Source organism: Schistocerca cancellata, chromosome 4, assembly GCF_023864275.1.
Source record: "Schistocerca cancellata isolate TAMUIC-IGC-003103 chromosome 4, iqSchCanc2.1, whole genome shotgun sequence".
Classification (NCBI taxonomy): Eukaryota; Metazoa; Arthropoda; class Insecta; order Orthoptera; family Acrididae; genus Schistocerca; species Schistocerca cancellata.
The window spans coordinates 160,905,332-160,932,661 of NC_064629.1; the positions used below are offsets into that span (position 1 = coordinate 160,905,332).

The window sequence follows — 27,330 nt, forward strand, 5'->3', positions numbered from 1 at the left end:
GCTCAGGACGGAAACCTGAAGCACACCGGTTTCCTGGATAATGATGTCCGACAAGGTAGAACTCACACGCCACAGTCTGGGATTTTCGCAGAAAACCATTCATGACATGAGTGGACAAAGTAATGAGATGGTCAACTAAAAACGGTGCGCTCGAAACCCACACTATGCAGTCGTTAGTAAATTGCGAGACTCGAGCCGCCACACCAGCCAGGCATGATCATACATTCCATCACCTTGCAAACACAGCTGGTGAGAGAGATGGGACGGTAGCTAGAAGGAAGGTTTTCATCCTTACCGGCCTTAGGTACGGGTATGACGGTGGCTTCACGCCAACGTCTGGGAAATGTGCCCTCTGACAAGATGTGGCTTTACGTGTTAAGCAGAAAGTGATTGACTGCAAGAGAAAAGTGCTGCAACATCTGAATGTGGACAGCGTCTGGCCCTGAGGCGGGGGTGAACTGAGAGCATGATCTAGCTCCCTCATAGTAAAGGCGGTATTGTAGCACTCGCGATTCTGGGAAGAGAAGGGTATCGCCCAAGCGTCCTCCGTTCGTTTCCGATGGAGGAAGGCAGCGTCATAGTGAGAAGAGCTCGAAATTTTCGCAAAATGGCGGACCAAGGTGTTGGAGGTAGCAATAGGGTCTATGATGACATCGTCTGCTACTGTCAGGCCAGAAATTGGCGAACGGATCTTGGTCCTAGAGAGCCGTTGGAGATTGGTCCACACGATAGAGGAAGGGGTGGAACTGTTAAAAGAACTAGTGAATGAAATCCAGCTACCTTTTTTGCTACCCCAAAGAACGCGACGACACTTTGCATGCATCCGTTTATAATGAATGCAGTTTTCCATCGTAGATGATGGTTAAAAAAGCGGAGAGCACGTCTCTGCGCGCTTTGCATCGTGGAATGCTTCAGTCCACTAAGGGGCTGGGACACGGCGCGGTAAAGAGAAAGTGCAAGGAATGCAATGTTCTGCAGCAGTAAGTATATAGTTTGTGAGATATTCCACCTGGTCATCACAACTGAGGAAATTTTGTTCTTCGAAGGTCGCCAGGGAGGAGTAAAGCAGTCAGTCAGCCTTAGTAAGCTGCCATTTGGGTGTGCACCCAGGTGGGGCAGACGTCATCAAACGGATAGCACATGGGAAATGGTCACTCGAGTAGTTGTCAGAAAGAATGGACCACTCAAGACGACGGGCAAGCTGGGCAGTGCATAAGGATAGGTCCAAATGGGAATAGGTGTGTGAGGAGTCAGAAAGGAATGTGGGTGCTCCAGTGTTAAGGCAGAGGAGGTTGAGCTGATTACGAAGATCAGCCAAGAGGGAACCTCTGTGATAGGTTCTGGGAGAACCTCAAAGGGGATGATGCGCATTAAAGTCACCTAGTAGCAGAAATGGCGGAGGTAGCTGCCCGATAAGCTGAAGGAGGTCCGCCCTGGTGACATCGAATGATGGAGAGACATAAATGGTACAGAGGGAAAAAGTCAGGTAAGGAAGGAAAAGGCGAACTGCAACAGCTTGAAGATGGGTAGTCAGGGAGATGGGTTGACAATGAACGTCATCCCATATGAGCAGCAAGACGCCCCCATGAGATGGAATACCAGTCTCAGGGGGAAGTTGAAAACGAACTGGTAAGAAATGTGAAAGCTCAAATCAGTCGAGAGGACGCAATTTTATTTCCTGAAGGCAGAGTGCAAGGAGATGCTGCAACACTAAAAGCAGCCGTAAGTCCTCTTTGTGGGACCGAAGGCCACAAACGTTCCATTAGAGGAGAGTCATGAGGAGGAAGATATGAAAGGGTGTCACATCGATGGCTGCCTTTGTTGGACTTCTTCGAGCCTTTTGGTTAGCAGAGGAAGACTCAGGTGTTGTTTGGTTGGAGGGATGTAGGAGTGGCTTCGCCCCTTGAGGCGAGAGTTTGATGGCTTGTTGCACAGCTGGATGGGGGATTGGCGATGCTACCTCGACACTGGGCGATTTCACAACTTCAGAGCTGAATTTGAGCGAGCAGTAACAAGAACAGAACTATAAATACCACATTGGAGAACGCAGGGTTTGCGACTAGCCAATAGCTTGCGAGCGGCTGGGTATGGCACCTTTTACTTTGTCCGGGTCTCCTGTTCAGCCCACTCATCAAGATACACAGGAAAATCCCGAGAGGAGGTGGCATGGCTGTCATTGCAGTTGATACAGCGGGGAGAAGGAGGTAGTCAATCGGCCTCGTGCGCATCCCTACCAGAGGTTACACATTTGGCTGGGTGGCGAAAAGATGTTCTAGTGTGGTTGAAACGAAGACACTGGTAGCAGCGCATCGGGTTTGGAATGTACAGTTGGACTGTGATAATTTCATAGCTTGCTTTGATCTTGGATGGACGCACTACTCTATCAAAGGTGAACAAAAGAATGCAGGTGGGTACTAAGGAGGAATCTACCTTTTCCAGCACCTGATAGACTGGAATGACACCATGATCAGAGAGGTAAGATAGGATTTTGGCCTCGATCAGACCGTCGAGCAGCCTAATGTAAATAATACCATGGAAATAATTCACAGTTCTATGGGCCTCGACACTAACAGAATAGCAGTGGAGAAGTGAAGTGGCAAGCAGTTGTTGTGCTTGGGAATCAGAAGTAGTCTCCAAAAGCAAAGTGCCATTCCATAAACGAGAGCAGGATTTCAGAGGGCCGGCAATAGCATCAGCACCTTTCAGAATAAGAAACAGATTTACCGTTGTGAAGGACTGTCTGTCATCAGTACGTGAAGCCATCAGGAACGATGGTGCAACTGGAAGGGTCTTTGAATCGTTAGCCTCATTCCGTTTATGTTTCGTAGACGTTGACTGTGAGAATGATTGGCTCATTGCGAGAAAATCCCCCAGGATAGCCAGTGTCTCCGATGGCGCACTCCTTCCGACTGGGGGCTCCATTCACAAGGGACCAATCAGCAATTTGGGAAGGTAGTAGCTCAGGCAGTCACCTCTCCCTGGGCCTGGCCTGTACCAGGGGGTACGTGCGAACCCTACCTGTCGACCTGGGGCTGGGAATTACTCGTTACCCAGTCACCTGTTACGTGTCAGACGCTTCGGTGAGCTGTCAGGAGCGCACAGGGAGGGAGAAGAAAAAGAGGAACCTGAAACGGCGAAGTGGAGAAACGACAGGAGAAGGGAAACAAAGAAAGAAAACGGGAACGAAAAAACAGGGGTGAGGCTATACTTATGTCAGTGACCAACAATGTGGAATATGAAACTGTGTGCCGGACCAAGACTCGAAAACGGGACCTTTGTCTTTTGCGGGCAAGTGCTCTACCAACTGAGCTACCCAAGCACGACTCACGCCCCGTCCTCACAGCTTTACTTCTGCTAGTACCTCCTCTCCTGCCTTCCAAACTTTACAGAAGCTCTCCTGCTAACCTTGCAGAACTAGCACTCCTGAAAGAAAGGATATTGCGGAGACATGGCTTAGCCATAGGCTGGGGGATGTTTCCAGAATGAGATTTTCACTCTGCAGTGGAGTGTGCGCACACTCCGCTGCAGAGTGAAAATCTCATTCTGGAAAGTGGAACATTGCCAATAATACCCCCAGACATGTTCTCCATGGGAGGGTAAAAAGAGTAGCAAGAGGACAGACATGCATCATGGAAGGGCCAAGATGCTCAAAAGGCTGGGACATCGTGGTAGCCAAGCATGAACCCGCCAAATAGTGGCAAGCCTCCTGGGGGGAGGGGGACATGGGGAACATGGGGTTTTGATGGTTACGTTATTGTCACTTAACAGGAATAGTCCAATCAACCCACAATTTACACAGTTTATTTTTGTGGTGAATTGTACAAGCATGGCACCCGAAATAATAATAATCATCATCATTATTCTATTTTTTTGTTGCTTCAGAGCCCATGTGCAAGTATCTGCCGTCAGGACAATGAATGTCCATTTTATTTGTTTTTATTTCCATCCAGTGCTTCTCACTAGCTGTCCTAGCATTCCTCTCATTCCTTATTGAGTAGACTTGGCTGGGGCTACTCTGAAGTGATTCTCAGTCTCAGCATTCATCACTCATTTCCACTTCTGTTACCCCTTGCCTGTCAGTTTAAGGTACCAGCGTTTTCATGTTTCCCATCATTTTTAATGCGAGACCCTCATGGTCTATGCAGCACGGCAAGCCCTGCGAACCTGTGTTTCGATGTCAGCAGTGGTGCGGGGGGAGTGGGAGGACTTCTCAATCATGAACATGGCTACCACACTCAGACCTGATATTTGTTTGTTTCAACGAAGATGAATTCTTACCATCTTACTCTCTGCAGTTGTTTTAAACATAGCACATGAAGAGTCAAACTTAGACAATGGGCGTGGCTGCACCGATTACTCCACTTAGTGTGAGGTAGTTGAATGAACGGTATACATATGAGGTCTTTGTGGACAGAACTGTCACCAAGTTAGATGAATTGGAGTTAAGAGAAGCAGTACGCAGAAATTCTGTAAGTAGCCATACACATCTGTGTGAGAGCATTTCGCTCCCAGTGTGATGTTAAAGTATACAGTGGGAAGAACTAAACTTAGAGTTAGGAGAAGCAGTGACCACAGAACCCTGAGTGAATAGTAGCCGAGGAAACCACGTCAAGTAGCTCAACAGACAAGACTAGACCTGCACAAACATCTTTTGTCTCAGATGTCATAGTGCAAGTATTCCGGAACTTGGATTGTGGCCAATCTGCCGGAATTCCACATTGTTAAAAATAGCACGACAGTCTGAGCAGGATTGTGATGTCATAGAACCAAGGCGAGTATCCCAGCTCTGGGCCAATATTCCAGGTCGGCCTAGATGCCCGGATTCAGGAATCAGATGTCATAAAGCCTGCCCCAGTATTCAGAGTTTTGGATTTCCTCCCCCTACTGTTCCAGGTCAGCCATCTTCTATTCTGACGTCATAGCAACACTGCACCAGTATTCGGAGTCAGAGACTCTCTGTCCTAGTACTAAAAGTCAAGCAGTGTGACAATGCATCTTCTTGAATCTCCCCCCTCCCCCCCGCCGTTTTACTTAGGACAACAATAACCCTACTTCCACAACAGCTCAATTGGTCCATACTGAATTTCCCACCAACATTTGAATGTCCCGCCATTTTATACATATGAAAATTGGTCTTTGTTAGTGTGTTAAGGGGTGGGGGTATGTGGAAAACTCTTGATTCGTCGATTATGACACTGATGACATACTTTGGGCCAGAACTCTCCTCGAATACATCTTGACATTTTCACATGAACGATGCCTCTAACTTACCAAAACATTCAGACGCGAATTATAATTACGCTGATGTGTAAAAACAAGCAGTCATTTTACCTTCAGCACCAGGCTCAATCAGTTTACACGCAGGAACTAAAAAATTCAACCGTGCTCGGAAATATGACACAGTTACTTGTCAGCCAAAACACCCACTCGTTAAGACTGACACAAATTGCGGTTAACGCCACTGTTGTAAACTCGATGCACCTGCCCCTAGGAGGCGTGAAGCTTTACTGTCGAGGCAGGGACCGGCTGTCGCCGTTCGAGTTAATGAGATGTTCCAGGTGGTCTTAATGACATAGGTGTGGCGGGGGATAACCTAATGATGTCTGATTCTTCCCACCTGCTGATGCACAAGAAATTATCACGTTCTATTACTATTGGATGTGGCAACATACCCGTATTTCTCTATAACGTCTCTGTGTTTGCCATGAATTGTGAATATACATATATATGCATATTACATAAGAAGTATCCCTGACAACGATATTTTGTTTACATATTTGAATTTTCCACGGTAAAATGGTCTAGAAGCACATACTTTAATATCAGAAATAGAACCCATGTCGAACAGTGTTATCGAGTTATAAGGACACAGCATAGGTGGGAGGTCGGCTGGAGAATTTGCCAAGACTGTTCGTATGCTGCTCATTCTTGAAGCCAGACTACTACTACTACTACTACTACTACTACTACTACTACTATTTGAGATTATAACCCAGACAATGTTTGCCTGTGAAAGAATTGCTAAACTTCAGGTGAGCAGCACCAACACCTCTGTACCTCACTCACAACACAGACCCATTAGATGACAATCGCAGTGAAATGCTCTATGCTTTTATCTTTGTGCCAACAACTTAATTTCTTTCGCAGCTATCTATCACCTCGTTGTAGAGGCGTGAAACAAGTGTTATGATCTACCACACCATCGTTCAAGCCTATTCCCTCCCTCCCCCTCCCCCCCCCCCCCCCCTCGCTCCACACCACATCCACAGTGGGTGCCTCATAACTTATTTTTACCTACACGGTGATTCCGTGATGATGGTACAAACTTTCAGAAATGATGGAGAAGAGTAAGTGTATCAAATTGAGGTAAGGGACCGTAGTCCATAAACGACAGAGTCGCAATTTATAAGCGAAAATCTTTCTGACACCTCTAAGAATGGGCCAGTAACAATAGGCTCTAAAGTCAGGGCAATGAGTACTTTTTCATCCTTGATACCGTGAAACACCTCTTCCACTAAAGTCTTCAATAGCTCTTACGGTATGCACTTTAGACAATTTTTTCTTGTTTCGCTTCGTACTACCTCCTCCTAAAATAAGAAAATCAAAGAGCTTGCAGTGAAAGACGTCCAATGTCAAAGGTATCAGAGCTACTTTCGCTTATAACTTTCGACTCTGACGTTTCAGGACCAGGGTCCTTTACCCTCAGATTGTTACATTTACCTTTCTTCATCATCGCCGAAAGTTTGTACCATTATTACGGTATCACTCTGTTGGTAGAAATCTACGTTCATTGTCATAAATTGAGACGCATCCACAGTGGGTGTGGTGGGTAGGGGAAGGGAGTGGACGTGAGTGATGTGGTAGCCTGTAACACTTGATTCTTGCCTCCACAACGGGGTGACAGTCGGCTGTGAAAGAAATTAAATCGTTGGCAGAAAGATGCACGCACAGGGCATGTTGCTGTGCTTAATTGGCATATAATGGGTCTGTGTGACACGTGGGGTGCAGGGGTGTTGATGCTACTCATCCACTGTTGTGTACTTTTGTCGCTGGCAGAAATAAAGTTTGGGATATAACCCAATGCAGTGGCAGTTTGGTGTCATGAATCAGTGGGGTATGGATAGTCTGAAAACTCTAGAACCGTCTGCCCAATCTGTGTGATTACCTTACAACTCCGTAATTCTCATGTGAAATTTCTGGTAGCTTAGAGGCATCGTTCAAATGAAACGTCGGCGGCTAAATTAATAACACACTGCGCAGGCGCTGCATGTAATCTCAACACCACACTTAGCTTTATGATTCTGTTGTCACTTCGGGTTCTCCCTGTTTTAAGCATACTGGACATCGAAAAGCTCGTCAACGTAGGCACTTTTTGCTTTTGACAGTGTATCAGCAGCGGATATATTGTACTCATAACGAGTAGATGATACTTGTTCTTTGAATATTTATAGACAATGCCAGTTTTGCTTTAGGATGACATATCGTAATCATTATCGTCAGCATTTTGCGTTTCTTGTTGCACGTTTTGATAACTGCTTCTTAGACGACTGCTTATTGGAAGAAGCTGGAATATGTGGACTGAAAATATTCATTTGTTTCGCTCGCAATGGATTTTTGAGCCCAGGATTCCTGTCACTGCATATGGCTTCCTGCACAGTAGCCTGTCTTGCTTCGGAACTTTATTTTGTTCGTAGCTTACGAAGTTCCCTGTGTACATTCATGTTTTGGAGTCGGATCCGTGTTTTTGTGTCTGTATTAGGACGGTTCTCTTTTAGGGATAGTACTGATTCGTGAGTGCGTACGAATTTTTCTATCTACGGCTACCAAACACTATCACTGTAATTGTAACATACTCTGTATGTATCACAAATAACAGCGAAGAATCAGGTTTTTATTATTATAACGTGATGGACAGAACGCATTGTGGATGAAGTAAAGAAATTTTAACTGACGCATATTTAAATATTTTCTTTGTTAAAATTCACAAGATAAATGAATGACGAACATACCCTTAACGCACTCTATAAAGCCACTGCTACATTTTTTGTGGTTCTCGGTAACTGCGTTATTCCTGTTCCTAATTTGGTCCCTTTGCTCCCAAACCAATCATCCAAATATGGCTTATAGTCTGGACTTCGGCGTTGGTCAGCTTATCGCTTGACATGTTACTGACCTGACAAGACTAACTCAAAGAGTTAGTAAATTGATGTGAAAATTACGAGTATTTTGAGTAATTCAAATAGCTAAGGTATATTTTAGTCATAGGGTAGTTTTATTACTGCTATGAGTAACAATGACTTTGTTGGGGACACTACTACTGAGAATGAAGTTATAGAACTCGCGTACAACACACTAGCGGATGAGAGACGTCACACACCGGTGCTCTTGCTGTTCCTGTCGAATGCCTTTAAAGTGCGTAAGTCGTATGTAAATCAATTCAACATGGGCTTAAACGCAAGACAAAAGATGCCAAAACTACAGAAAAATCCACAAGACGTCAGTAATTATTTGCTGGGTCTTATTCACATGCTCTTTTCGAGGATTTATTAAAGGGATCTGCTGTTCTCTTGCATATACATGGCCGTAAAAAAAAGTACGCGGAACGAAAGGAGGAAACGCAATGAAAGGGATGGAGTTTACGTCCATGCTGGTCTCACACATGTTCTATCAGGGACAGATTTGGGTACCTTTCTGAGCACATGAGTACATCAACACATGCACAGATCAGAGAGGCACGTGCCTTGTATGGAGGAGCATTTTCCTGTGAAAAAATGGCAGCATGATACTGTAGCACGAGGGTAATACAGGGTGACGAATATTGAACTATATGAAATAAAATCGTAACTTCTGAACGGTTTGCATTAGTACATTCAAATTGCACGGTTGGTCGTGGGCTATTATGGGAGTTAGTATGGTTTGGCTTAGCAACGAAGCCCACTTTCATTTGGATCGGTTTGTCAATAATTGGTGTACCTTGAAGACAGAACCTGTATTTCGCGATGGATAAGTCTCTTCATCCTCAACCGGCGACTGTGTGGTGTGCAATGTCCAATCACGGAATAATCGGTGTGATATTCATTGATGGCACGGTGACTAACGAATGGTACGTGGTGGTCTTGTAAGTTGATTTCATCCCCATTATCCATAGTGACCCTTATTTCGACAATGTGTGGTTCATGCAAGACGTAGCTCGACCCCATCGAAGCAGGAGTGTTTGATATCCTTGGAGGAGAACTTTGGGGGACCGCATTGTAGCTCGGCCGCAATATTCTCCGGATCTGAACACATGCGGCTCCTTTTTGTGAGGCTTTAATAAAGACAAGGTGCACAGCACTAACACTAAAACCATTGCTGAGCTGAAAACAGCCATTCAGGAGGTCATCGACAGTATCGATGTTTCGACACTTCAGCGGGTCAGGTAGAATTTCGCTGTTCATCTGCGCCACATCATCGCCAGGCCTATCGAACAAGTCTACCTAAATCCGAATATCTGTAATGACGCTTACATGTTGAATAAAGCGTGTGCACGCTGTAGTTTGTAACTAATTTACGTTTTTTGTTCATATAGTTTAATAATTCACACATGTGGCCGCAGGATATACTTTGCCATCAAAGTTCCGTCAGTCACTACCAGCCATAACCTGAAGTCATGCCAAATAGCTCCCCCACTCGATGAAGCGAGCAGTAATGCCACTGGGCTTCTCCAATACATTTGAAGAATGGGATTTCTCACCGGTCGACGCCACACGTCGCCCACGACGGTCAACCATAGTAGTGCAGAAACAACACACCTCGCTGAATACAATGCGACGCAATTCAGCCGCAGTGTCTGCTTCCTTGTCATAGCACCACTCTAAGCGTAGCCTTTCTCGTGATGTTAATGGCAGCCTACGCGTGTGTCTTAATGTTTAATCTGGCTGCTGCTTATCTTCGACCTATGATGCGGGATGACAGGTAATGTTGTAAGGTGTCCATTACTTATTCTCGGATGGCAAGCACAGACGTAAGCTGTCACGACGCGCTTTGTGCAAAATGCGGCAACTTCTGTTGTGGTCATTCTCAACGAATAGGAACCTTAATGACGAGTACTACTGCCCCCATGCAGTCCAAAATCTGGCCACTGCCACAGCTGAATACCGCACAGATCTAGATATTGCACCATTCGACCGCCTGGCCAAGGAGCCAGTGTGGGGCCCGTTAGATACTTTCTGGTGCAGATAACGCTGCCTCTGAAATGTACGCAGAATCTCACTGGCGTTCACAGTGATCACTTATCTGACTCTGCTCACACCACTTACCTACCGTACCAGCCCTTGAACTAACACGAACAGCACAAATGCATTCTGGTGGCTGTTCTGTATAATCATTTACATATTCGCCAACGGTATGTACGTCTGCAAAGTTACATTGCATCTGATCATGTCTTCTGGGTGCTTCACTTTGTCTGGCAGTGTAATTTAGATCTACAGTGATATTTCTTGTACTGGAGACTAGAGCGCCGCATGTGGGCGGTGTCTCGATTGATGTATAACCTGATACCAAGTAAACTCAAAGGTCGTATTGGCAAAAAATCAAATAGCTCTAAGCACTTAGGGACTTGACATCTGAGGTCATCAGTCCCCTAGACTTAGAACTACTTAAACCCAACTAACCTAAGGACATCACACACGCCCGAGGCAGGATTCGAACCTGAGATCGTAGCAACTGCGCGATTCCGGACTGAAGCGCCTAGAACCGCTCGGCCACAACGGCCGGCTCGTATTGTCGGCTCAGCAATAATGAAGTAGTGAAGTTTTGTATCTGTATTATCTGTCGTGGTCCTGTCAGTGATCAGTTAATTTTCGACACTTTAAAGCAAACATGTGATCGTAAAATACACAATATAAATTGAATTGTGTGAAGTCCCTTTTGTCGCAACACGATGTGTAACACAAGTACTTCTGCATTTCCTGTTGAACAAATTATTACCATCTGTGTGAACGAGGGCTTATTTTTGTCTCATGTACTAATACGTCACATACCTGATGGACACTTAAAATGGAAATTTCAGTCGTCTGAAATGCCGATATCGCCACTATTACTGTGAGGGTTCTAATAGAGACGAAAAAAACCACTGCTGTCAGATTGTGAAGGTACCATGACAACAACAAGTCCCCCATCTCCTCCAGAACAATATTTTTATATGAAAGGGCGTAATATTTGTCAAGAATCCTGCCATAATCTGTACATGTGAGGTAGGAGAGCGGGTGTCGTCGATGGAGCCGATCTCCCTTCTTTAGTGAGCTCTTTGTACTGTACACGGTAGTAAGGCAAATTTTAGCAGCACTGTTATGGCTCTGTTAGCAACTAAAACTCACCAGATCCAGAGACTGAAGCAGCAAGTTTTTCCAAGCGTGTGTTTCACCAACCTGGGATTTTTCAAAACGAAGATTGTCTACAGGTAACGAATCTTTGCACGCCGAGAGTGTAAATGGAACAATGGTTTAGGCTTTTGTTGTAAAGTGCCTATATTTGTAAATATTACTGGCAGTTTATGTTTAATATGTATCACCGTTGATGGAAATAACACTTTAGGCAGCCTGCAAATATGACTAACTTCATAAAAGGTAGATGATGTAGGCGTGAGCGGTTATGGAAGGCGACAGCTTACTGACTCATTGGAACCACTCTTAATACTGCATCACGGATTTCGAAATATGAATATGTGAATATTTCTTATTTCAGACAGACCTGAGTAACCTAAACGACAGATTATCACTTGCCTCTTAGTACTACTGTGCTGCGGAATAACGCACTTTGATACAGATTGTCGTCTAATGGATGAACAATTTTAGTCATTAGCCTGAAGCCACTTGTAAGTATACAGCTGATAATTGTCTGATTTTTGTCTAACGTGATCAACAGGAATTACTGGGAAACTGTCAGTCATTTAGAATAACAGCAACAAGAACCACAGGAAGGAGGGACTGCTACATGGCAGCTGCTCACTATTACCCCATCGTCACCAGAACCCAACGTTTCCTTTCCTAGCACCAAGATACATTATTTTGAGGACATGTACCACCAGAACAGGTTCATACAAATCAACTTAACTAGGTGTTTTAAGCTGTTTTATTGGCATTAAAAATCCGCCTAGCTATAATAAAATACATTGCCTGCAATGAAATATTTCTTAGTTTAATTTATACTATAAAGTAACAGTTACAAAAGTCGATAAAAATATCTAAATCAGTGAAGTTTTAAAACACAACGTAGCTTAATAACTAAAATTGAAGAACAAAATTTTCATAAAGCTGTCACTCTTAGACCAAATATTCTGCAGTGAAGTCTCTGCTTTTCCTCTTGATATGAAAAGCCCGAGCCTTATATAATCACATTTTAAAATTTCGTATTTCTTGCATCATACATTCTATTTTTTGATACGTTAGTGCAATAGCTCCAGTCCAGCCTCAGATTGGTAGCTGCTGTGCGGCTGCCGACCATCCGTTTCATGGCGTTAGTCTATGTTTCCCATTGGAGGAAAGGGTGTGATCGCAGCTCGACCTCTCAAGACGAACATGGCCACATACTGTAGGAGCAGCGGCGTCACCTGCAGCTGCTGCGATGGTAGCGTTATTGGCACTGTAGACAAGGTGTACATTAGTGTCCAATTACGTTCTACATGTTCAACAGCACAATCGTCTGCATATATATTACTATATTACGACCCGTTAACGATCAAGTACAATCTTAAAACTGATTGCTCTGAAGTATTCGATGCCCTTCACGCACATGTAATACATTTACATATATATTTCACTCTTCGCACACGCACACATTAAAGTAATTACACAGTTGATGAAAAACTGTTTTTAAATGTTTATAGGCGATCACTTTCTGAAGAACCCTATTTTAAGCGGCCGGCTTCTGTGACCGAGCGGTTCTAGGCGCTTCAGTACGGAGTCGGGCGGCTGCTACAGTTGCAGGTTCGAATCCCGCCTCTGGCATGGATGTGTGTGATGTCCTTTGGTTAGTTAGGTTTAAGTAGTTCTAAGCCTAGGGGACTGATGACTTCAGATGTTAAGTCCCATAGTGCTTGGAGCCATTTGAACCATTTTGTTTTAATCAGGCACATTATATATTTGTTATATACCCCAGATATTACCTAGGGTCATAAATTTCAATATTTTCTCAGTAGTGGCTTGTAGAATACATAACTTTAATGAGAAGCTAATCCCACAGTTGTTAGGAGGATAGCTATACGAGATATCAGCCTGAATGCAGAAAAACTAATTCTTGATGACCAATAGACTGGTCGACAATTTTTTTTATATTTATAAGAAGAATTAGTTTCTTACAGAGGAAATGTCTAGCTAGGTACTCAGTGTTAGGCCCAATTGTGGCATTGTTAAAATACAGTAAACTTCAAGTGTCGCAAAACAAAGAGTGAAGGAGCCACACTGAGCCACGTATGTTCAGCAAGTGCGTCAGTCTACTCTTAGATATAATCTAGCTGAGACCTCAATGTTCGCTATGAACGTAATCGTTTTCCATTTTCGATCTAGTCATGTTTACTGACAGCCAGTTACTGAAGAGATGTTAGTAGTTTTAATTACAATGAATGCACCATGATGGCCTCTAAATTTTTCCATCTGTTAGTGGTAGTTATCTGCAGTACTGCCATAAGCCACCACACTCCATCAGTTTGCAGCATGAAAACTAGCTGAGTGTTAATCGAAATGAGCTGCAGCGTCGAGATGGAAAGATACTGCGCTATCTGATCAGAGGCATCTGGATACCCTTTTGCAATACAGAAACTACCACTGTTGGTTGATTGAGGTTGAAGGGGCCAAACAGCAAGGTCATCAGTCTTGTTACAAAGGTGGTCCATTAGAACGGATTTACATCTCAGAAGAACCATAACGATAAAAGGTAAAAGGCTAAAGAAGTAAAATTGCAGTCATATTGTCAATGGTGAAAACAAAAGGCTATGCCAGAGGCAGGAAATATCCGAGCTCTGATGCAATACAACCAAGACAACCTGCTATTCAAAAGCGTCCGACTGCGCTAGAATGTAGAAGTGCGTATTGTAAAATGAAACTAACCGAATGAAGAAAGCGATAAAAACAGAGTATAAGGGAGAGAAAAGAGGATCTTGGCCAGGGAGGGGAGTCAGGAATCTCCGAACAGTGGGAGACACCCCAACCCTCACCACCCTGCCCCTACTCCAGAAGGAGATTAAAAATCTTAGAACTGAAAATCAGAACCACTTTCACGGAGGAAACAGAACCTGGTCAACCAGCCAGGAATCGTCTGCCAACATTAAGGGTAAAGTATGGGGAAGTCTGTACTTAGTACACAGAGCCAAAAGAAGGGGGCATTCCATCAAAATGTGGGCTACTGACTGGAAGGCTCCACAACCACAAAGTGTGGGTGGCTCATTACGCAAAAGAAAACCATAGGTCGGCCTGCTATGACCGATGCCAATATGACACAGGGTGGTCCAGTCCTTTCGGGAGAGGGTGAAGGAAGAACGCCACGGGAGATGTCAACATAATCTCACGAAGTTTATTAGACAGCGATGTAGCTTCCCAGGAGTTGGCCCATGATTCTGGAAAGTGGAGTTTGATATGAAGCCGTAAATCCGCTGCAGGAGGGGTACAGAAGGGGAGCAAGTGACTGCTCCTCCAGCCAAACGATCAGCAAGCTCATTACCTGGGATACCCACATGGCCAGGGACCCAAAGGAAGTCAACACAACAAGCAGCATGATGATCAGCGAGATGGTCATGGAGCGCGGGGACCAAGGGATGCTGGGAGAGACACCAGGCAATAGCCTGAAGGCCACTCATTGAGTCTGTAAATAACGAAATGTGGTTGAGTTACGACTTTTTTTGTGGTTTTAGGGCGCACAACTTCAACGGTCATTAGCGCCCAGATTATGTTAGGAATGCACCGCGAGTCACAAGTTTAAAACAGCAACCAAACGGAAAACACGATAAAAGACAGACTGACAGGCATAGGATTAAAAATCAGCATCATCAAATGTCCTTAGCGAGGTTTGTCAAATTGATAAAATGAAGAACGCGAGCAGCTGCTCGTGGGTCATCCGCTAAAAGGGCTTCTAGAGTACATGGCAGGCCAAGATCAAGACGCCGTGTGTTAAAATCCGGACAGGACGTTAAAATGTGGCGGATCGTCAGCAATTGCCCACATGGACAGAACGGTGCCGGTGCAGCCGTCAGCAGATGGCGATGGCTGAACCGGCAGTGTCCAATTCGTAACCGGGACAAAACTACCTCCTCCCGCCGAGAAGGGAGTGAGGAGGACGTCCAAGCCACGGGAAGAGGTTTCAAGGCCCGAAGCTTGTTGGCTGTAAGGGCAGCCCAATCGGCATGCCACAGCGATAAAATGCGCCGACAAATGACCCTGCTAAAATCTGACGAAGGGACACAACAAGAAGCTGTCCGAGGCTGGAGGACCGCAGCCTTGGCCGCGGCATCTGCAGCTTCGTTCCCAGGGATACCACCATGGCCAGGAACCCACATGAAGCTAACCGGAGAACCGACGTCCACCAGCTGCTGAAGAGAGCGTTGGATCCGGTGCACGAAAGGGTGAACCGGGTACGGATCACTGAGGCTCTGGATAGCGCTCAGGGAATCGGAGCAGATGACATGCAGAATGTCGGTGGCGGCAGATGTAAAGAACAGCCTGGTAGAGGGCAAAGAGCTCAGCTGTGAAGACCAAACAATGGTCATGGAGCCGGTATTTGAAACTTTGTGCCCCGACAATAAAGGAACACCCGACCCCGTCATTGGTCTTAGAGCCATCTGTATAAATGAAGGTCATATTAATGAACTTCGTTCGAAGTTCCAAAAAACGGGAGTGGTAGACTGAACCGGGGGTAACCTCCTTCGGGAGAGAGCAGAGGTCAAGGTGGACGCGAACCTGAGCCTGGAGCCAAGGTGGCGTGTGGCTCTCGCCCACTCGAAAGGTTGCAGGGAGTGAGAAATTAAGGTGTTGAAGGAGGCGACGAAAGCGAACTCCAGGGGGGTAGCAGGGCAGAGACATACAACCCGTATTGACGGTCGAGAGAGTCGTCAAAAAAGGAACGATAAGACAGATGGTCGGGCATTGACAGTAGCCGACTGGCATACCGACAAAGCAGTATATCGCGCCGGTAGGTGAGTGGCAATTCGCCAGCGTCAGCATGAAGACACTCTACGGGACTAGTATAAAATGCTCCGATCGCAAGTCGTAAACCCCGATGTTGTATGGAGTTGAGGCGGCGTAAGATGGATGGCCGTGCAGAGGAGTATACGAAGCTCCCATAATCCAGCTTGGAGCGGACGATCGACCGATATAGACGAAGTAGGACGGTTCGATCCGCTCCCTACGACATACCACTGAGAACACGGAGGACATTTAGAGAACGGGTACAACGGGCAGCCAAATATGACATGTGGAGACCAACTAAGTTTCCTGTCAAATGTAAGACCTAAAAATTTTGTTGTCTCCACGAATGGGAGAGCAACGGGACCGAGTCGTAAGGACAGTGGGAGGAACTCTTTGTAGCGCCAGAAGTTAATACAGACCGTCTTCTCGGCAGAAAAACGGAAGCCATTGGCGACACTCCAGGAGTAAAGACAGTCAAGAGAACGCTGAAGACAGCGCTCCAGGAAACACGTACGCTGCGCGCTGCAATAGATGGTAAAATCGTCCAAAAAAGGGAGCCTGATACATCAGCTGGGAGGCAATCCATTATTGGATTGATCGCTATGGCGAAGAGAGCGACGCTCAAAACTGAGCCCTGTGGCACCCCATTCTCTGGCGAAAGGTGTCCGTCAGGACAGAACCCACACGTACCCTGAACTGTCGATCCATTAAAAAGGAACGAATAAAAAGAGAGAGGCGACCGCGAAGGCCCCATGTATGCATGGTGCAGAGAATGCCCGCCCTCCAACAGGTGTCTTAAGCCTTTTCCAAATCAAAGAACACAGCCGCGGTCGGGCGATTCCGCAAGAAGTTATTCATAATGAAGGTCGACAAGGTGACCAGATGGTCAACAGCAGAACGGCGCCTACGAAATCCACATTGTACATTGGTAAGTAGGCGTCGAGACTCGAGCAGCCAAACCAATCGAGAGTTAATCATTCGCTCCATCACTTTACAGACACAGCTGGTAAGCGAGATAGGCCGATAACTGGAAGGCAAGTGCTTGTCCTTCCCCGGCTTAGGAATCGGGACAACAATAGACTCGCGCCAGCATGCGGGAACATGTCCCTCAATCCAGATGCGATTGTATGTACGAAGAAGAAAACCTTTACCCGCAGGAGAAAGATTCTTCAGCATCTGAATATGAATAGAATCAGGCCTTGGAGCGGAGGACCGTGATCGGCCAAGTGCGTTTTCGAGTTACCGCATGGTGAATGGGGCATTATAACTTTCACAATTCGAGGAGCGGAAGTTAGGTGGCCTAGCCTCCTCTGCCTGTTTGCGGGGGAGGAAGGCAGGGTGGTAATGAGCGGAGCTCGAAACCTCTGCGAAAAAGCGGCCGAAGGCATTGGAGACAGCCTCAGGGGCCACAAGGACGTCATTCGCGACCTTCAAGCCAGAAACTGGGGAGTGGACCTTAGTGCCAGATAGCCGGCGCAGGCTACCCCAGGCAACAGAAGGAGGAGTAAAACTGTTGAAGGTGCTTGTGAAAGCAGCCCAGCTGGCTTTCTAGCTTTCGTTAATAATACGACGACACTGAGCACGTAATCGTTTATAATTAATACAATTCGCCACTGTAGAGTGGCGTTTAAAGGTGCGTAAAGCACGTCGACGAGCACGTAAAGCGTCTCTACATGCCGCGGTCCACCAGGGGACCGGTACGCGACGTGGAGAAGTAGGGTGAGGGATGGAATATTCAGCAGCAGCGAGAATTACTTCCGTGAGGTGTGCGACCTGACGATCGCAGCTTGTGAAGGTTTGATCCTGAAAGGTCGCCCTGGAAGAGAAGAGCCCCCAGTCTGCCTTGGAGATGGTCCAACTAGAGGAGCACGGAGAGGGAGTATGCTGCAGGAGATGGATAACACACGGGAAGTGGTCGCTCGAATATGTATCAGCAAGTGCATACCACTCAAACCGGCGTGCAAGTTGGGGAGTACATATAGAGAGGTCTAAATGGGAATAGGTGTGAGATGTGTCCGAAAGGAAAGTAGGGGCGCCAGTATTGAGGCAGACAAGATTGAGCTGGTTGAGAAGGTCTGCTAACAAGGAGCCCCTCGGGCAGGATGCTGGAGAGCCCCAAAGGGGATGGTGGGCATTGAAGTCTCCAGTTAACAAAAATGGTGCAGGTAGCTGAGCAATAAGTTGCATCATGTCTGCCCTGGTAACGGCAGATGACGATGGAGTGTAAACGGTACAAAAGGAAAACGTAAAAGTGGGGAGAGTAATGCGGATGGCAACTGCCTGCAGGCCGGTGTGCAACGTGATGGGATCGTAGTAAATATCATCCCGGACCAGCAACATAACCCCTCCATGAGCTGTGATACCTATCACAGGGGTAGGTCAAAACGCACAGAGGTGTAGTGTGCCAAGGCAATTTGATCGCATGGGCGTAGCTTCGTTTCCTGGAGGGCTACGACGAGCGGACGGTGCAAGCGGAGCAGCAACTTCAAGTCCTCTCGGTTGGAGCGAATGCTGCGAATATTCCAGTGAATAAGTGCCATCGTAGGAAAAGGAAGATGAGAGAAGGGGTCACCTCGAAGGCCGCTTAGGGCCTGGCTTCGAGCGAGCACTGCCGCCGCTATCAGGAGGCGGACAGTCATCGTCCATGGGGTCTATAGGGTCATCGGCCATCTCGGGAGGATGGCCGGGAGGGGGAGCTTCCTCCGCCGGTGAACGGCCAGATGTACGGCTACCAGCGGTGCGGCCAGGCGAAACGGATGACGGCCTGGGGCGGCAACCGCTGGGTGGCGCAGGAGGAGAAATGCGCCGTGGCGGAGAAGGAGAACTGTGCTTCCTATGCGCCTTTTTGGAAGGACGTTTGGTGGAAGTACCGGTCGAAGGCTGGGAGGTTGAGGGACGGAGGAAGTCTGCACGGGATGGTTCCTTCTTGAAGGCCCGTGCATCTGACTTCGGGGTCTTCGACTTAGCAGAAGCTGAGGAAGGGGCTGGTGTCTGTGGGGTGATGGATGGAAGAGGAGACGTCGACCGCGCGATCTTAGCACTGGCCGAACGGACGACCGTGGTGCTGAAGGTCAGATCGCATGTCTGGGTTGCTACCTCCCGGGTAGTCCGAGGAGAGGCGAGGACAGTACTATATTTCCCCGCTGGGAGCAGCGCGGGCTTCCTACTAGCCAATAGCTTGCGAGCAGCCGAGGTGGACACTTTTTCTTTGACCCGAATTTCTTGGATACAGCGTTCTTCCTTATAGACAGGACAGTCGCGGGAGGATGCGGCATGGTCACCCTGACAGTTCACACAACGAGGAGACGGAGGTTGACAGTCACCCTCATGGGCATCCCTGCCACAAGTGACACATTTAGCCGCATTGGAACAAGACTGTCGAGTGTGATTGAAACGCTGACACTGGTAGCAGCGCGTAGGTGTCGGGACATAGGGGCGAACAGAAATAACCTCGTAGCCCGCCTTGATGCGCGATGGCAGCTTAACAGTATCGAAGGTCAAAAGTGTCCGGGTCGGTACAAGGTCATTGTTGACCTTTTTCATGACCCGATGGACAGCCGTCACGCCCTGCTCAGCGAGGAAAGATTGAATCTCCTCGTCAGTCAATCCGTCGAGGGAGCTAGTATAGACTACACCACGAGACGAATTCAAAGTTTGGTGGGCCTCCACCCGGACAGGGAACGTGTACAGGAGGGTGGCCCGAAGCAGTTTTTGTGCCTGAAAGGCACTCTCAGTTTCTAGTAATAAGGTGCCGTTACGCAACCTGGTACAAGATTTGACAGATCCGGCTATGGCATCTACGCCCTTCTGAATAACGAAAGGGTTGACAGAGGAAAAATCCTTTCCGTCCTCAGATCGAGAAACGACGAGGAACTGTGGGGCAGGCGGTAGTACTTTTGTCACTGTTGGCTGGTCACGTTTCCGTTTTTGGGTCGAAGTCGAGAGAGATGGAGTAGAATCCATTGTGGAGGAATCCCCGATGATTGCCAGCGTCTCCGATGGCGCGCTCCTTCCTTGTGGGGACCCTCTCAGAGGGCACTCCCGCCTTAGGTGAATGTTTACACCTCAGGTCACACCTCCCGAGAAACAGACGGAGGGACCAATCGGCATGGTCAGAAGGTATCAGCTCAGGCAATCACCCCTCCCCGGGCCTGGCCTTTACCAGGGGGTACGCGCGTGCCTTACATGTCTACCCAGGGCGGGGACTTACGCGTTACCCCGTCACCGGCTACGCGTGCGAACGCGTGGGTCGGCCTTCAGGCACGCACAGGGAGGAAGGAAGAATAGGAAAAAGAAGAGAGAGAGGGAGAAAGAGGACAGACTGTCTCAAACGCCAAGGCGGAGACCAGAGAAGGCAACGAGGAGAAGTCAACGAGGAGAAGTCAACGAGGAGAAGTCAACGAGGAGAAGTCAACGAGGAGAAGTCAACGAGGAGAAGTCAACGAGGAGAAGTCAACGAGGAGAAGTCAACGAGGAGAAGTCAACGAGGAGAAGTCAACGAGGAGAAGTCAACGAGGAGAAGTCAAGGAGGAGAAGTCAAGGAGGAGAAGTCAAGGAGGAGAAGTCAAGGAGGAGAAGTCAAGGAGGAGAAGTCAAGGAGGAGAAGTCAAGGAGGAGAAGTCAAGGAGGAGAAGTCAAGGAGGAGAAGTCAAGGAGGAGAAGTCAAGGAGGAGAAGTCAAGGAGGAGAAGTCAAGGAGGAGAAGTCAAGGAGGAGAAGTCAAGGAGGAGAAGTCAAGGAGGAGAAGTCAAGGAGGAGAAGTCAAGGAGGAGAAGTCAAGGAGGAGAAGTCAAGGAGGAGAAGTCAAGGAGGAGAAGTCAAGGAGGAGAAGTCAAGGAGGAGAAGTCAAGGAGGAGAAGTCAAGGAGGAGAAGTCAAGGAGGAGAAGTCAAGGAGGAGAAGTCAAGGAGGAGAAGTCAAGGAGGAGAAGTCAAGGAGGAGAAGTCAAGGAGGAGAAGTCAAGGAGGAGAAGTCAAGGAGGAGAAGTCAAGGAGGAGAAGTCAAGGAGGAGAAGTCAAGGAGGAGAAGTCAAGGAGGAGAAGTCAAGGAGGAGAAGTCAAGGAGGAGAAGTCAAGGAGGAGAAGTCAAGGAGGAGAAGTCAAGGAGGAGAAGTCAAGGAGGAGAAGTCAAGGAGGAGAAGTCAAGGAGGAGAAGTCAAGGAGGAGAAGTCAAGGAGGAGAAGTCAAGGAGGAGAAGTCAAGGAGGAGAAGTCAAGGAGGAGAAGTCAAGGAGGAGAAGTCAAGGAGGAGAAGTCAAGGAGGAGAAGTCAAGGAGGAGAAGTCAAGGAGGAGAAGTCAAGGAGGAGAAGTCAAGGAGGAGAAGTCAAGGAGGAGAAGTCAAGGAGGAGAAGTCAAGGAGGAGAAGTCAAGGAGGAGAAGTCAAGGAGGAGAAGTCAAGGAGGAGAAGTCAAGGAGGAGAAGTCAAGGAGGAGAAGTCAAGGAGGAGAAGTCAAGGAGGAGAAGTCAAGGAGGAGAAGTCAAGGAGGAGAAGTCAAGGAGGAGAAGTCAAGGAGGAGAAGTCAAGGAGGAGAAGTCAAGGAGGAGAAGTCAAGGAGGAGAAGTCAAGGAGGAGAAGTCAAGGAGGAGAAGTCAAGGAGGAGAAGTCAAGGAGGAGAAGTCAAGGAGGAGAAGTCAAGGAGGAGAAGTCAAGGAGGAGAAGTCAAGGAGGAGAAGTCAAGGAGGAGAAGTCAAGGAGGAGAAGTCAAGGAGGAGAAGTCAAGGAGGAGAAGTCAAGGAGGAGAAGTCAAGGAGGAGAAGTCAAGGAGGAGAAGTCAAGGAGGAGAAGTCAAGGAGGAGAAGTCAAGGAGGAGAAGTCAAGGAGGAGAAGTCAAGGAGGAGAAGTCAAGGAGGAGAAGTCAAGGAGGAGAAGTCAAGGAGGAGAAGTCAAGGAGGAGAAGTCAAGGAGGAGAAGTCAAGGAGGAGAAGTCAAGGAGGAGAAGTCAAGGAGGAGAAGTCAAGGAGGAGAAGTCAAGGAGGAGAAGTCAAGGAGAAGTCAAGGAGGAGAAGTCAAGGAGAAGTCAAGGAGAAGTCAAGGAGAAGTCAAGGAGAAGTCAAGGAGAAGTCAAGGAGAAGTCAAGGAGAAGTCAAGGAGAAGTCAAGGAGAAGTCAAGGAGAAGTCAAGGAGAAGTCAAGGAGAAGTCAAGGAGAAGTCAAGGAGAAGTCAAGGAGAAGTCAAGGAGAAGTCAAGGAGAAGTCAAGGAGAAGTCAAGGAGAAGTCAAGGAGAAGTCAAGGAGAAGTCAAGGAGAAGTCAAGGAGAAGTCAAGGAGAAGTCAAGGAGAAGTCAAGGAGAAGTCAAGGAGAAGTCAAGGAGAAGTCAAGGAGAAGTCAAGGAGAAGTCAAGGAGAAGTCAAGGAGAAGTCAAGGAGAAGTCAAGGAGAAGTCAAGGAGAAGTCAAGGAGAAGTCAAGGAGAAGTCAAGGAGAAGTCAAGGAGAAGTCAAGGAGAAGTCAAGGAGAAGTCAAGGAGAAGTCAAGGAGAAGTCAAGGAGAAGTCAAGGAGAAGTCAAGGAGAAGTCAAGGAGAAGTCAAGGAGAAGTCAAGGAGAAGTCAAGGAGAAGTCAAGGAGAAGTCAAGGAGAAGTCAAGGAGAAGTCAAGGAGAAGTCAAGGAGAAGTCAAGGAGAAGTCAAGGAGAAGTCAAGGAGAAGTCAAGGAGAAGTCAAGGAGAAGTCAAGGAGAAGTCAAGGAGAAGTCAAGGAGAAGTCAAGGAGAAGTCAAGGAGAAGTCAAGGAGAAGTCAAGGAGAAGTCAAGGAGAAGTCAAGGAGAAGTCAAGGAGAAGTCAAGGAGAAGTCAAGGAGAAGTCAAGGAGAAGTCAAGGAGAAGTCAAGGAGAAGTCAAGGAGAAGTCAAGGAGAAGTCAAGGAGAAGTCAAGGAGAAGTCAAGGAGAAGTCAAGGAGAAGTCAAGGAGAAGTCAAGGAGAAGTCAAGGAGAAGTCAAGGAGAAGTCAAGGAGAAGTCAAGGAGAAGTCAAGGAGAAGTCAAGGAGAAGTCAAGGAGAAGTCAAGGAGAAGTCAAGGAGAAGTCAAGGAGAAGTCAAGGAGAAGTCAAGGAGAAGTCAAGGAGAAGTCAAGGAGAAGTCAAGGAGAAGTCAAGGAGAAGTCAAGGAGAAGTCAAGGAGAAGTCAAGGAGAAGTCAAGGAGAAGTCAAGGAGAAGTCAAGGAGAAGTCAAGGAGAAGTCAAGGAGAAGTCAAGGAGAAGTCAAGGAGAAGTCAAGGAGAAGTCAAGGAGAAGTCAAGGAGAAGTCAAGGAGAAGTCAAGGAGAAGTCAAGGAGAAGTCAAGGAGAAGTCAAGGAGAAGTCAAGGAGAAGTCAAGGAGAAGTCAAGGAGAAGTCAAGGAGAAGTCAAGGAGAAGTCAAGGAGAAGTCAAGGAGAAGTCAAGGAGAAGTCAAGGAGAAGTCAAGGAGAAGTCAAGGAGAAGTCAAGGAGAAGTCAAGGAGAAGTCAAGGAGAAGTCAAGGAGAAGTCAAGGAGAAGTCAAGGAGAAGTCAAGGAGAAGTCAAGGAGAAGTCAAGGAGAAGTCAAGGAGAAGTCAAGGAGAAGTCAAGGAGAAGTCAAGGAGAAGTCAAGGAGAAGTCAAGGAGAAGTCAAGGAGAAGTCAAGGAGAAGTCAAGGAGAAGTCAAGGAGAAGTCAAGGAGAAGTCAAGGGAAAGAGTAACGAAGACAGTGAGGTGGAGTAGAACAAAGAAAGGAACCAACCAAAGGAAGGCAGAAACGAGAAGTGAAAAACCAAAAAGACCACGATTATAGGTCGTGGAACCGTCCGTCTCCGGACGCAGGCGCTAACTACCCCCGTGAGGGGGATTGACTCCTTTTAGTCGCCTCTTACGACAGGCAGGGATACCTCGGGCCTATTCTAATCCCCGGACCCGCAGGGGGGGTTCAGTCTAGGTTACCGAGTGCAGTCTGTAACAAGTGCAGTCCTTAACATACAGCCCAGTAGTGGCCAGGGCTGGGGAGAAGTCACTAGCTTATTTATGGCGATGAGTAAGAGTGACACCACAGAGCTCTGTGGGAATCTCTCTCGTCGACACATGGAGAGCCGAGTGTAGCACCAACTCTAAGCTGGACCAACTGAATGGATAAAAAATTTACGAATAAAAATTGTTAGGGAGCCTTGGAAAACATTGTCATGGAGGGCAATTGAATGTGACTATTTCAATCCTTACGTAGGTCAAAAGAGACTGCAATGAGGAAATTCAATTACATTATATTTAATACAAAATGGCCCTGTCTTTTCTGCAGGATTAACAGTTTGAGCATAACGAGCCTGGGAATATCAAATCTTGTGTGTGGTATTTGAAGGTGGTGTGGGCTGCAATAGAACCCAGTGATAGGGGTAGCCGAATCACCGTGCATAATTCAGTTTGGTGAAGGATGAAACTTTGGGGGACGACTAGTGTGTCATTTCTTCCTTACAAAGGTAGCCAGGTAAGTAGAGGGTGCTGAAATTTTACCGAAATGGGTTGCAAGGAGCTCATCAAGAACTGATGCATCGGTACAAAGACCACCCTGAAGTACAGGATGCGGAATAGTTTTAGTTCGATGGCGGTTCAGAAGACAACAGAGCTTGGCCCACACCTGGGATTTTTTTGTTTTGGTTATAGGACGCAAAACTGCTATTGTCATTAGCGCCCGGTCTGTGACTTAGGAAACAGTAAAAAACCGAAAACGGAAACCAGCAGCAATGGGACCGAAAGTCATAAAATTGGAGAAACTAAAAGCAGAAGGAAGGCTTAAAAATCCTCTACAGAAAGGGTTTGGTTGTCCCAAAAAAGCTTCAAATGACTGACGTCATTTCACTGGCACTAATGAACTCTAGAACGCGATCGGCCGAGCACGCGTAATCTGCTAAAATTTACGATATATCATGCGACAGCTGTAGACGGATTAAAATAGGGGCACTCAATTAAAAGGTGTCTTACCGTCCACAGCTGAGAGCAGTGGGGACAGAGTGGGGGAGGATCGCCGCTTAAAAGATGTCGATGGCTAAAAAGACAGTGCCCTACCCGGAGTCTAGTTAAAATTACCTCCTCCCGACGACGCGTTTGGGAGGAAGAGGTCCAAGCACAAGGAAGAGTTTTCACGTCCCGCAATTTATTTTGGGGAAGTGTCGACCAGTGCGCGTGCCATAAATGAACACGACGACGACATAAAACGCGCCGTAGATCGGGACGGGAATCGATGGAATAGCTGGCCGAAGAAGAGAGACTGCAGCCTTGGATGCAATATCGGCCGCCTCATTTCCGCAGATACCAACGTGTCCCGGGAGCCAGAGGAACGCCACCGAGACGCCCCCCAGGTGGAGCAAGCGCAGACAGTCCTGAATCCGGTGGACCAGAGGGTGCACAGGGTAAAGAGTTTGGAGACTGAGGAGAGAGCTGAGAGAATCGGAGCAGATAACGTACTGTATCCGCTGATGGCGGCGGATGTAGTGGACAGCCCGGAGAACAGCGTAAAGCTCCGCAGTATAGACCGAACACTGGTCGGGAAGCCGAAAGTGATTTGGGGTGTCGCCAACAACATAGGCACTCCCTACACCTAACGATGTTTTCGAGTCATCGGTGTAAATATATGTGGCTTCCGTCATTTGTGCACATAGAGCAGCAAATGCCCGACGATAAAAAAGTGAAGGGGTAACATCCTTGGGAAATCGACAAAGGTCACGGAGCAGGCAGATACGGGGACGGAGCCAAGGCGGTGCTATACCGCAAGTTGTCAAGAAGGTTATAGGAAAGCGGAAGGAAAGAGAATGGAGCAGTTGTCGGAAGCGGACTCCCGGTGGTAGTAGGGAGGAGGGGCGGCCTGCATACCCTACATCAAATGAGGCGTCGAAAAATATGTCATGGGCTGGATTAGCAGGCATGGAAGACAGATGGCTGGCGTAACGGCTCAGAAGGACTACTCGCCGATTGGACAGCGGAGGTTCAGCAGTCTCAGCATAAAGGCTTTCCACAGGGCTGGTGTAAAAAGCTCCAGACACTAAACGTAATCCACGGTGGTGGATAGAGTCGAGACGCTGAAGAATAGACGGCCGAGCAGAGGAGTACACTATGCTTCCATAGTCCAATTTCGATCGCACTAAGGCGCGGTAGAGGCGGAGAAGGACCACTCGGTCCGCTCCCCAGGAGGTACCATTCAGGAGACGGAGGGTGTTGAGGGATCGCAGACAGCGAGCCGAAAGATATGAAACGTGGGAGGACCAGCACAGTTTTATGTCAAACATAAGACCCAAGAATTTAGCGACGTCTGAAAACGGAAGGTTGACAGGACCTAGATGTAAGGAGGGCGGAAGAAACTCCTTATGTCGCCAAAAATTAACACAAACGGTCTTACTGGGAGAAAAACGGAAGCCGGTGTCGATGCTCCAAGAGTGGAGGCGATCGAGACATCTTTGAAGACGTCGTTCAAGAAGGCTGGTCCGTTGAGAGCTGTAGAAGATCGCAAAATCGTCCACAAAGAGGGAGCCCGAGACATCAGGAAGGAGACAATTCATAATTGGATTGATGGCAATGGCAAACAGTACAACACTCAGCACGGAGCCCTGGGGTACCCCGTTTTCTTGGGAGAAAGTACGGGAGAGAGTAGTGTTCACCACCACCCTAAATGTGCGCTCTGCCATAAATTCGCGAAGAAAAAGGGGCAGCCGACCTCGAAAGCCCCAAGAGAACAGTGTGCGGAGGATGCCTGTCCTCCAACAGGTATCGTATGCTCTCTCCAGATCAAAAAATATTGCTACTGTTTGGCGTTTCCGGAGAAACTTGTTCATGATGTAAGTGGAGAGAGCAACAATATGGTCAACTACAGAACGATGCATTCGGAATCCGCATTGGGCAGCTGTTAAAAGACTGCGGGATTCCAGCCACCCAGCTAAACGGTAATTCACCATACGCTCCAAAACCTTACAGACACTACTCGAGAGAGAAATGGGGCGATAGCTAGAGGGGAGATGTTTGTCCTTTCCAGGTTTCGGAACAGGAACGACGATAGCTTCCCGCCATCGTCTGGGAAAAGTACTGTCGGTCCAAATTAGATTATAAAGGTGAAGGAGGTAACGCAGACTATGGGTTGATAATTGCAGCAACCTGTGGACGCGGATACCATCCGGTACTGGGGCGGAGGAGCGAGAAGAAGAGAGTGCATGTTGGAGTTCCCGCATGGAGAAAACAGTATTGTAGCTTTCGCGT

The 27,330-nt window shown here is 47.4% G+C and overlaps 1 protein-coding gene across 1 annotated transcript in view; it reads left to right on the forward strand.

Moving 5' to 3' along the window:
- Nucleotides 1–27,330, forward strand: part of LOC126183976 (trichohyalin-like) — a 46,746-nt gene that overhangs the window by 10,724 nt on the left and 8,692 nt on the right. Inside the window, exon 2 of the mRNA XM_049926326.1 lies at nt 20,621–23,663. Coding sequence (XP_049782283.1) covers nt 20,621–23,663 — 3,043 coding nt within the window. The remainder of the gene's footprint in view (nt 1–20,620; nt 23,664–27,330) is intronic.